The sequence below is a fragment of the Phascolarctos cinereus genome, unplaced genomic scaffold (assembly GCF_003287225.1).
Source record: "Phascolarctos cinereus isolate Bilbo 61053 unplaced genomic scaffold, phaCin_HiC Scaffold_1;HRSCAF=81, whole genome shotgun sequence".
NCBI classification, from domain to species: domain Eukaryota; kingdom Metazoa; phylum Chordata; class Mammalia; order Diprotodontia; family Phascolarctidae; genus Phascolarctos; species Phascolarctos cinereus.
In genome coordinates, this window is record NW_027555514.1 from 13,591,413 (window position 1) to 13,603,836 (window position 12,424).

Sequence of the window (12,424 nt, forward strand, 5' to 3'; positions counted from 1 at the left end):
ACCCTCTGCTTTCATTCTTGCTGTCCTACACTTTCTAATAAAGATGGGGGGTGGGGGGGGAGGGGATGGAAGAAGCTAGCAACTCTCCAGAGATCCAGCCTATAAGACCCCTGTGGCCACCTCACGTTGCCTGGGAATGAAACCTGCACACAAACCTCCCCCTCTCATGACCACTTTTCCTGCTTCTAGCTTTCTCATTCTTGGCATCACTCATTCAAACCAGATACAATTCTTTATCCTCTGCACGTCCTTGCCACATTCTAGCCTATGGCACATGCACTCAAAGGCCAACTTCCTTACATGTCAACCCATGCATTCCCAGCAAAAACTAATGCACTTTCCTAGACCACATGGTAACTAATTACTGTGGGCCGCTGTGCAAAAGCACCCACATCCTTGCGCAGCTCTCTGCCTGCCTTCTCGGTAAGTTCTCAACCACAATTTTTGTGGCAAAACCAAGGGACAAGCTGGGTAACAGTTGAAAGTGATGATCCAGACAATCTAGGTCCCAATGTCACCTTTTTACCTGATTTGTTGAGAACCAAGTGCATTTAGTGTGAACTTCTAAAAATTAACCCCTTCCTTTCTATATTTCTCATTGGGAAAATGAAGGGGAGTTGGACTAATGACCTACATGCATTAAGGAAGCTGATCTTGGGGCCCAAAGACCTGAGTTCAAAGTTCAGTTCTCCCACATACTTCCTGGGTGACCAGGGACACTGCCTATGTAAGCAGGTAGACTCCCTGTGTTTCCCATTGAGATAAGAACTGGCCATAAGAACATAGTGGGTCATACAGCTTTAAAGTCAGAAGTGTCCTCAGAATCCAGCCCCCTCATTTCATAGATGAGGAGACAGATTCAGAGAAAGGAAGTGATTATCTCAGCATCACGCCGTCATAATAGTCAAACTGGCTCTCAAACACAGGTCTCATAACTCCAAGTTCAGTGGCAAAGAATGTGGTCTTGAGGCATGGGAGCCAGGTTCCAATCCCACCTCTTTCATTAACTCTCTGTGTGACCTTGGGTAAGTTGTTTTACTATTCTGGGCTCAGTTTCCTCAGCTTTTGAATTGGGGGACTGGACTACCAACAGCAGTAACAATAATAATGAGTAAAGCTAATGTAAGCTTTCCAAAGACCCAGGGTTTCCCAGAGCTCAGATCCTGTATTTTAATGACTACCAACATTTTTCCTATCTCAACAAGAATTCTTCTGGGCTCTTTGCAACTTGAATTTGGAGGCAGCTCCACAGGCTATGCCATCATTCCAGATACAAAGGAAAATTCTTGAGCCAGAAGACATGTTTAAGGGGACAGGACTCAGTTCATTCCAGCTAATTCCCACCGTGCCAGCTTCATTTGCCAGGAGCTAAGGGTAGACAACCAAAGAGCACCTGTCTCTTTAAAAAATCTAAACAACACCGACAGGCTTCTTCAGGGGACTCAGCAGTTAAGCCTCCATCAGCCCAGAAGCGTGGAGGGATTCCCTAAGAAAACATTTGAAGCACTGATTGGTCCCTCTGGGAGTTTCCATAGCATCCTGTGTGGTTTCTCTGGAGTAGTCCTTGGGTTCCTGGGGGAAGGGCAGGGAAGGGCTTACATTCAGACCATGTAGCTACCAAGGCAGCCTCTGCTGGGCTAAGGAGATAGCCCTCCGGATCCCAGCATCACAAAAGAAGGAAGGCTATTCCACGGTTTGGGGCCTTTCTGCAAACATTTGGAGGCAGGAAATAGAGTCTGGAAGAATGGCTGGATGCCCTTCCCACCAGAATCACTGAGGTTCTGACCCTGTTGAGTCCCTGGGCTCTGATTTGCCTAGATCCAGGCCTCCTCACTTCCCAGCCATTTCCAAACCATACTCTACATGATTCTGTCCCCTGCAGGTATTGTCTCATATTTGTATCCCTAGAGCTTTGTCCAATGCCCATCGTACAGTAACCACTGCATAAACGCCATCTTTGCTGTTATCTGTCACTCTTTCCTTCAGTTTGGAGTTTAAAAAGGAAGGCTGTTGAGCACCTTCATGTGCTTCCATGAAGAGTGAAAGAGGAGTAGGTGACAAGGAACCTTTCTCTTGAACAGCTTGCCATCAAATTAGAAGCCTTCCAACTTAGTTGTTAGCTCTTGGCAAAAATAAAACTGTAGATGCTATATTCTGTTGGTTAACATTCCATTCATAAGTACAAGGAGGCCATGTGATATAGTGGCAAAAACCCAAAACTTTCATAAGATCTTAGATCTAGGGCGATAAGGGAGCTCAGCTTCCATCTAGTCCAAATCTCCTTACTTTACAAATAGGGAAACTGAGGCAGAAATCTATTTAAGCAACTCACCCAAAGTCACATGGTAGTAAAGAGCAAAGACTCCTTTTTATTAACAAATACAGAAAACGAGGCCCTTTCTCCTCCTTCACCATGTGAAGAAAGGGGCCCTAGATGGGCCTGGCCCTGGCTAACCCTAAAAGATTTCAGAGCAGGGAACAAGTGTGACCTTGTCTGGATTAAGCCCTGGGAAGCAGAGAGGATAGGCTTGCTGAGGAAACACAGCCTGCCTAGATTTTAAGCTGCCAGAAGGCAAGCCTAAAATTAGATCTAGAAGGGACAGTAGAAACTGTTAGTTGAAATCCAACCCCCTCTTTTTTCATTGAGGAAAGGAAGTCCTGGAGAAGTGAAATGGTGTGTCCAAGGTCATACTATCAGGATCTGAATCCAAGTCCTCCTGCTCTGAATTCAAAGCTCGTTGCACTTGATTGAGTGCCTACTATGGTCCAGTTGCTGTCCAAGGTCCTATAACAGGTCAGGCCTGGATATTCTGTGAAGGCATATGTGTCGAGTTCTATGACTCTGTCATCCTCTGATCTCCAGTTATCTAAGGAGAGTCTCCCTCCCCACCCGGATACAAACACATTGGCCAGAGTGATGATCTTGGAGTCATAAAGACTTGTATCCAAACTTTGCCTCAAAAATTCACAAAGCATGTGATCAAGTCATTTCACCCCTGAGCCTCAGTTTCCCCATCTGTAAATGAGGACAATAATAGCACCTACTCCTCAGGCTTGTTGAGAGACTCCAATGAGATAACATATGTAAAGCACTTTTCAAATGTTTAAGAGCAATAGAAATATGAGCTATTGTTATCACTAGTATTCAGTAAAGCCTTGTGATACATAAAAAAAATCAATCTATTTTTATTTTTAACTAATTAATTTATTTTGGGGGCAGCTAGGTGGCACAGTGGATAGAGCATCCACCCAGGAGTCAGGAGGACCTGAGTTCAAATCTGGCCTCAGACACATTATACTTACTGTGACCCTAGGCAAGTCACTTAACCCTGATTGCCTCACCAAAAAAACAAAAACAAAAAACAAAACTAATTAATTTATTTTTAATTTTCAACAATCACTTCCATAAGCTTTTGAGTTTTCAATTTTCTCCCCCTCCCAAGACAACATGCAATCTGATATAGGCTCTACATGTACATTCATATTAAACATATTTTCCCATCAGTCACATCATAAAGAAGTATTAGAACGAATGGGAGGAACCACAATAAAGAAGAAACAAAACAAAACAACAAGAAAAAAGGGATTAAATAATATGCTTCAATCTGCATTCACACCCCAAAGTTCTTTCTCTGGATGTGGATAGCATTTTCCATCATGAGTTTTTTGGAGTTGTCTTAGATCCTTGCATCGCTGAGAGAACCGAAGTCTATGAAAGTTAGTCATTGCACAATGTGGCTGTTACCATGTACAATGTTCTCCTTACTTCATTCAGAATCAGTTCATGTAAGTCTTTCCAGGCCTTTCTGAAGTCTGCCTGCTCATCATTTCTTATAACACAGCAGTATTCCATTCGTTCACGCACCACAACTGGTTTCAGCCATTCCCCACTTGATGGGCATCCTCTCAGTTTCCAATTCTTTGCCACCACAAAAAGAGCAGCTCTAAATATTTTTGTACATGGATACTTTTTCCATTTTTATGATCTCTTTGGGATACAGACCTAGAAGCTGGGTCAAAGGGTATGCACATTTTTATAGCTCTTTGGGCAAAGTTCCAAATTGCTCCCCAGAATGATTGGATCAGTTCACAACTCCACCAATAATGCATTTGTGTTTAAATTTTCCCACATCTTCTCCAACATTTATCATTGTCCTGTTTTGTCATGTTGGCCAATCTGATAGGTGTGATGTGGTACCTCAGAGTTGTTTTGATTTGCATTTCTCTAATCAATAGTGATTTAGAGCATTTTTTTCAGATGACTGTAGATAGCTTTAATTTCTTCCTCTGAAAACTGCCTGTTCATATCCTTTGACCATTTATCAATTGGGGAATGACTTATATTCTTATAAATTTGACTTAGTTCTCTATATATTTTAGAAATGAGGCCTTTGTCAGAGACACTGGTTGTAACAATTCTTTCCCAGTTTTCTGCTTCACTCCTAATCTTAGTTTCATTGGCTTTGTGCAAAAACTTTTCAATTAAATGTAATCAAAATTATCCATTTTACATTTCATAATGTTCTCCATCTCCTGTTTGGTCATAATTTCTTCTGTTCTCCATAAATCTGACTGGTAAACTATTCCTTGCTCTCCCAGTTTGCTTAGAGTATCAGACTTTATATCTGAATTGTGTACCCATTTTGACTTTATTTTGGTATGTTGTGTGAGGTTTTTGCCTATGCCTAGTTTCTGCCATACTCTTTTCCAGTTTTCCCAGCAGTTTTTGTGAAGTGGTGAGTTCTTATCCTAGAAGCTGAGGTCTTCGGGTTTATCAAACAGCAGATTACTGTGGTCATTGTCTTGTATACCTAACCTATTCCACTGATCTACCACTCTGTTTCTTAGCCAGTACCAAGCAGTTTTGATGATTGCTGCTTTATAATACAGTTTAAGATCTGGTAAAGCTAGACTCCCTTCCATTGCAAATAAATCAGTCTTCTTAAAACCTTAAATCAGAAATTATCTTTCTGTGTGCACACATATTTTCAATTAGATTTGTTCACTATGGGAGTGTGTTTTCGTAGAAATCCTCATTACTTTAGGAATATGCAAGAGAATAAAAGTCCGTTGGGGGAACAATGTTATTTAACCTGACTCCAAAGTGTGGAAAGATGCTTGATTTGGAAGCAGAGACTCATTGACAACCTATGTGAAACTGGGCAAATTGCTTCTCTGTCCTCTTCTGCAAAGTAAAAGAGTTGCCTGGCACCTCAGATCATAGTATTATAGTAATGTATAGGGCTGGAAGAAACACCAGAAATCAAGGTCACATGGAAAGAATATTAGTTCTTGCATCAAAAGCCCTGAGTTCAAATCACATCTTTGCTCTCTACTTTCTATGTGACTATAGGCAAGTAACTTGACTTCTTCAAGCCTCAGTTATAAAATGAGGGGGTTAGACCACATGACTCCCAGAGACTCTTGCACCTTTAGAGCCATAATTTTAGATCTAATTTAACTCCTACATTTTATATCTGGGGAAACTGGGAGAAAGTGACTTGTCCACAGTCACACAGGTGGTCAGTGACAGAGCCAAGGTTTCAACTAAGAGTCCAGGACTTCAAGTCAAGTGGGAAAATTCAGTGCCCTAAGCATGGACTACGTAGTTTCTTTTTTTAAATTAAATGGAATTATATTGAAATGGCTGGTCTAAGGCCCCTTCTGCCTCTGAGTCTTTGATCCCAGCTTTCAGACTAGTTCCTTGACTTTCATGTTGTTGGGTGGGCATCCCCATTTGTGATTGCCCTCCTGATTTTGAAACCTATCCAGATGAGAACCCCTCCTGAGAAATGTGTGAAAAAGAAAAAGGGGGAAGGGGGAAGGAGAGGGCCAGTGTTTTAAGGCAAAAACTTACTGTTGCTCCTATATCAATTAATCACCAAGCATTTATTAACTGCCTCCGGTGGGGGAGGTATTGTGCTAAGACTTGGAAATATAAAGAAAAAACAAACAAAGCAAAACAAAAAAACAGTAGCTACCCTCATGGAGCTTACATTCTAATGGGTGAGAGAGACAACAGGTTTTTATCAATAGGTCCATTCAAAATACATTCAGAGTAGATGGAAAGGTAACTCCAGAGGGGAAGGCACTAATAAGCAGTCAGGGTTCTATAGAAAAGACCCATTTCTGGGTAAGGGCATGTGGTCTTCATTAGGGAAGGTCATCTTCATTGGATGAAGGGAGATTTCATCAGGATGACTACTCAGGGGCCTTATTGCCATGACCAGCCCTTCCTCCCTTCCATTTTCTAAGTAGAAAGATCATTATTTGCACCTTCCCCTGATTTCTCTCCACATCCCTCATCTCTCCGCAGGTTATTTTGTGCTTCTCTCCTGTGGGTCACACTCTGAGAATGAGATCTCGCAAGTTTCCCGCTTTGGTAAACTGCACAGCTATTGACTGGTTCCATGAGTGGCCACAGGAGGCGCTGCTCTCTGTCAGCAGGAGGTTTGTGGAGGAAACTCAGGGAATTGAGGTAAGAAAGCTATGTAAGCTTCTCAGGCATTCATACACACACACACACACACACACACACACACACACACACACACACACACACACACACACACACCCTAAAAATTCTGGAGAGATTGATTTCCTTTTTAAAGCAGTAACCCACCCCTCTCTCAAGAGAATTTCCTTCTGATACCAATGTAATTTTACAAAGACAAAAGCCCTTGAAGTCAGTTGCTTCTCAATGAAACATGAGAGCCAGTGTCCAGAGCAAAGTTTAGCAACTGATTCCCTCAGGAGAAAAATAAAACACCTCCATATGCATCAGCTGCTAAGGCTGAAGGCAGAAGTCCAGGGTCCTGGTCCTTCTGAATTCCCCTGGTCCTTTAAGCACACAAGTAAAAACAGAAAAGTAAAAACAATAGGAAGGAAGGAAAACAAGACTGAAGGCTCTCTAGACACTTTCCTCAGGCTTTGGGAGGGGGTTTATTCCCCCTCTTGTACTAAATCAGTGAGAAATTATCCTACAAAAAGAAAGGAGGGGGGAAAGCCTCTTACTTTCTTCCCTTCCTGGTATCTGTCTGCTTTGGTATCTGATCTCTCAGTGAATTCCTTACATCTGCAAGCACATTATAATTTAATATATGTAAGCCAACAGCAGGAGGTCCATAGCAAATTCCCATTCCAGGAATACTTATAAAGCAATGAACATGTGTAAGGCCATGGGGGAGACTCCAACCTGAGATAAGACAACAGTCTCTGCCCCAGTAGAGTTTCTGGTTTGGGTGGGAGAGACGACATGTCCAGAACCTATCCCATCACACTCCAAGAGGTGGTTTGTAGACTACAGTAACACACAGGCCTGTGTTATCCAACAGTTTGATTCAATGAGCGGTTGTTACACATCCGTTGTGTGTGTTCAGAGCCTCTCTTGCCAGGTGAGGAAGGAATCCCACATGCTGGGAGAATGCTTTGGGTAGATTTATGGTAGGACATGGCAAGAGTAACAAAGGATGGGAAGGTATTGAGGGAAACGGCATACGCAGAGGAGACTCTTCCAGCTTCGTTGGAAGTTCCTTGAGAGCAGGGTCTGATTTGCCTTTCCTCGTGTCTTTCAGCACTCCACCTAGATAATTGAGCATGTATGAGGTGCTTAATAAATTATCACTGGGTGAATGAACGATTGGTTAGAGCACAGATTACTTGGAAAGGAGTAGGAAGAGACGAGTCTGGAAAGAGGAGATGGGCCTGGAATGTGGAGAGTTAGAATATAAAGTTAAGGTGTTAGGACTTGACCCCATGGCCAACAGGAAGCCACTGAGAGGTCTGGAGCATAGGATGGATATAACCAGATGTGTGTACTTGGCAGATTAGCCAGTTAGCAATATGAAGGATGGATTGGAAATGGAAGCGACAGGATGGAAGAAGACTTCCTGCCAAAGGCTTCTGCGATGACCCAGGAAGATGGTGATGAGGGCTTGGGCCATGGCAGGGCAGTCAGACAATTATAGTAATAGCCATTTATATCATATGTGTGTATATATATATATATATACACACACAGATTTACAGAGTGCTTATAACAACCTATGAGGGAGGTGTTAGAAATATCCACATTTTGTAGAAGACAAAAGTCAGTTCAGAAAATTGAGTTATTCACCCATGATTATCACCCAGTGAATAAGAGTTGCCAATAGGATTTGCACCCAGGTCTCTCCTGATTGTGGTCTAGCATTCCCTTTAGACCATGCTGCCTCAGAACAGAAAAAAAGTGAATAAAAGAGAGAAGAATGTAGAAGTCAAATACATGAGGGTTGTCAATTTAGTGGCTATGAGAGGTGACAGAGAGAAAAGAGCCCAAGGTTAGAAGCTGACAGGTCTCACACATGAGATGCTCACTGGATAGATGGCAAGGCCCCTGACAGAAACAGCAACGCCAGGCAGAAGGTCAAGCTTTGAGAGAAAGGTGAATAAAGCATTTGGGGCACACTGAGTCTGAGTCCTGAAGGGACCGCCAGGTGGACGTGGCTCTTGGGCAGTTAGAGACGCACGTCTGGGGGCAGGAGCTAGAGGCTGGGCGAAGCAGAAGTGAACCCGAATGAGCTCTGCACGAAAGCTTGTGTTGGGAGAAGGCAGATGCTGTGGGGAATCAGGAAAAGGTCAAGGAGTGGACAAAAGAGACAGAGAAGAATTGGTAAGAGGCAAAGGAGATCTGGAGGATTGAGATGGTTCTGGAAGCCAAAGAGGAGAGGGAGTCCAGTGGGAGGGGGTGGTCTATAATGTCAGCTGAGGCAGAGCAGTCCAGGAGAAAATGAGGGGAAAGCCAAAGAAACCTGGGCGGGGAGGTCACAGGAAACTGAGGCCAGCTGAGTTCTGTGTTGGGTTTTGGTTTGAGCTTCTGTTTTGTTTTCACAATGATGTTCAGCCTTGTTGTTCAGTCGTTTCAGTGTGTCTGACTCTTTGTGACCCCATTTGGGGTTTTCTTGGCAGAGATATTAGAGTGGTTTGCCCTTTTCTTCTTCAGCTCATTTTACAGGTGGAAACTGAGGCAAACAGGGTTACATGATTTGCCCACTGAGGCAGGGGCTTCCTGACTCCAGGCCCAGTGCTCTGTGCACTATGGAGCCACCTAGATGTAGAAGCCCACAAATCGGATGAGGGGGCTTTCCCAGACTGGGAATGATCTGAAATCAGGAAGGCAAGGGTTTCTGGGGTAGTGGCCAGAGGCAGACTCGGGGGGTCAAAGCTGGCCATGGAGATGAGATGTCAGAGAGTGGGGGAGATGAGGTAGAAGGATTGGGAGGATTGAGGGATTGAAAGGGAAGGCAAAAAGCAGGTTTAGTGTGGGGGATGGAGTAGGAAAGGTGGAAGGTGAGGAGGCTGCGGTCACCAAGGGAATTTCCAAGTTCCTGATCTTGGAGAAAGCACTTTTTTTTTCAAATGGTTGATAGAGTCTAAGGTACCAAAGGACATTGAAGGTTCACGGCTAGAAGGGGCCAGAGAAAGGAAGCTGCTGGGGTAGGAGAGTTTGAAGAATTGTGCAGTCAAGATGTTAGAGGGACGATGAACTTAAACACCAGTGTCTCTGAAGATGGTAGCAGGGGAGGTAGAAAGGAAAACCCTGAACCAGATGCCAAGATGGTAGATGACAACAAGGCAGCTAGGTGGCGCCACAGTGCACAGAGCGCCAGACTTGGAGTCTGGAAGACTCATCTTCCTAAATTCAAATCTGGACTCAGGCATGTATGTACTAGCTGTGCAACCCAGGGCAAGTCACATCTTGCTGCTTGCCTCAGTTTCCTCATCTGTAAAATGAACTGGAGAAGGAAATAGCAAACCACTCTAGTATTTCTGCCAAAAAAACTCCAAATGGAGTCATGAAGAGTCAGACATGACTGAAAAAAGAGTGAACAAGATGAGAAAAACAAGGATGAGAAAAGGGTGGGATTAAGGACTGCCTGAAATTGCAAAGAGGAAAGATTCAGTGATAAGTTCCAAGCAGCAGCGGGAAGCAGGCAATGGACCGATCCTTCTTGGTCCCAGGAATTGGGAAGAAGTGGAAGAGAAGCCTCCAAGGAGAAAATGGGGAAGGATTTATGATGTGAAGGAGCTTGCCATAAAGGGGAAGGTGAGAAGATTCAGTTCAAAGTCTGGCTCTTTCACTCGCTGTGTGGCCGCAGAGTGAGACACTCCCTCTCTGATCCTCATTTCCCTCATCTGTAAAGTGTAGATAATAACACTGTCCTCACGGAGTGGTTCTGAGAGGTCATTTAAGGACCTGGTCATTTTCAGCCTAGAGAAAGGATGACTTCGGACAGCACAGGAGAGAGGGCATGGAACTGGAAGGCTTTCAGGGTAGGAGGAGGAGGTTAGACTTGTTCAGGGGCAGGACCAGGAGCAACGGAGAAACTGAAAGGAAGCCAGTCTCAAATTGATGCCAGAAAACCTTCCAAACCAACAACGCTGTCCTACAATGGGCAGACTGCCCCGTGGGAGAGCGCCCTCTCCTGGAAGATCTTCTAGCAGAGCCGAGATGACCATTTGTCCAGGACAGGGGCTTCCTTTCATGTATAGATTAGATTAGATGGCTGTTGGTATGATCCTTTCTAATTCTCAAATTTCATGATTCTGTGAAATACTTTTTAAACCTTAAAGCATTACAAAAATGTTAACAATTGTTATTATCTTTTGAGTTATTTACACTTTCAAAAAAAAGGAGGAGCAACAGGAAAGAAAGAAAAGGGAAGATGGGAAGAGGAAGAGGGAGAGAGAACATGCATTATCTGCCTGTGACAAAAAAAAAACCTAAATTTTGATTTGTTCCTTGCAATTTTGGGGAAAGGGATGAGAAAGGAAAGAAATTGTCTTCCTAAAGGTACTGGGAGGGAGAGGGAGAGGGGAAGGGGGGGGAGAGAGAGAGAGAGAGAGAGAGAGAGAGAGAGAGAGAGAGAGAGAGAGAGAGAGAGAGAGGAGGGAGAAGGGAGAAAAGGGAAAGAGGATAGAAAGTAGAAGGAAAAGGGGGAAAAGAGAAAAGAAGATAGGAAAAGAGAAACAAGAGGAGGAAGAAAAGAGAAGAGAGAGAGAAGGAGGAGGAAGAGGGGGGAGAGAGAATGTGAGAATGGCCTTAATCGCATTTTGGGGAATACTTAGTATACAGCAAAGCTTGTGTTAGATATCTTTGCTGCCACCCCCCCCCCCTTGGCCTTTGCAAGCCGCTCTTGCAGCAGAGGTCCCATCTGCCAGTAGCTGTTGACATCTGCTGGATGAAGTAGGACTTGCACCAGCTGAAGTCGAGGAGGGCTCTCCTTTAGCAAACCCTGAGCCAGGCCTGTCCCTCAGTGCTGGGATGCCTCCTGTAGGAATCTAAGAGCAGAGGGCCTCTGTAAAACAACTCCAGATCCCCTGGAGTAGAATGAGCTGGCCGGCTCTAACCAAGTGCACCAGCTGGCTTCATTTCAGTGGCCGGCCCCTTAGGCCAGCCCTCCCAGTTCTCTCCTTTGTGGTCCTACAACTGGCCTCCTGAGAGGGGTGGTGATGAGTCAATGGGCTCCCCTACCTTTCCACAAGGGCCAAAAGTAGTGCTGGTTTAAAAGAGAAATCGAGTGACTTTAACGTGGTCACTTTTGAAATCCTCTCTCTGACCTTTAAGAAGATAATTCGGGACCATTTGACTATCTCTGAATTCCCAAGCTCCTTCTCCTTTGGAGTAGAGCTTGCTGTATTATGCAAGGTGAGCCCCTCTCCCTACCCCCGCCCCACAGAAGGGCTGCCCTGAAGGTGTTTATGTGGACCTATCATTTCCAATCCCTGCCACACTGGGTCCCCATAGGAATAGGGAATGACTCTACTCCAGCTGACAAACATTTCTGCTATTTCTTATCAGATGTTGAAATAAATGACAGTTGGCAAAATGTCCAAAACGATTTAACTCTCATATCCCCAGGCATTTATCTCAGGGTGGGTTGGCACAAGCTGTCCCAGTAGATTTGGTGATGGATTTCGGCAGTCATGGTGCAGGGGAGGGACAAAGGAGGACTTGTGGGCTGGGAACCAGAGGGCGAGGGGAGCAAAGAACACTGGCTTTGGAATCCAGGGACCTGGGTTCAAATCCCATCCTTGCTCCTTACCAAGTCACTTTACTTCCTCGTCTTCAGTGTTCTCATCAATAAAATGAGGTTAGGCAAGATGGCTTCTGAGATCTCCCATATGCTTAGATCTTCAGTCCTACTATGTGCTAAGAAATGATGCTAAAGTTAGAGGCATGGGAAATCTGGTATTAGGGCTAGACATACTGCTCCAGTATACATTCTCATCCTGTGAAAACAGCAGTTCCCAAAGTATGAGGAAGCATTACAAGGAAATCTCAAGGAGTCATCCAGAAAGGTGCAGGAACACAGAATGACCTTAAGGAAAAGGCCCAAGAAATTTTGGCAGTAATAGTTAGCATTTGTTTAACTCTTCAGGGTTT

At 44.2% G+C, this 12,424-nt stretch overlaps 1 protein-coding gene across 1 annotated transcript in view; it reads left to right on the forward strand.

The window, feature by feature from the left end:
* Positions 1-12,424, forward strand: part of DNAH11 (dynein axonemal heavy chain 11) — a 320,191-nt gene that overhangs the window by 213,863 nt on the left and 93,904 nt on the right. Inside the window, exon 55 of the mRNA XM_078150757.1 lies at positions 6,317-6,478. Within this exon, the coding sequence (XP_078006883.1) occupies positions 6,317-6,478 (162 nt within the window). The remainder of the gene's footprint in view (positions 1-6,316; positions 6,479-12,424) is intronic.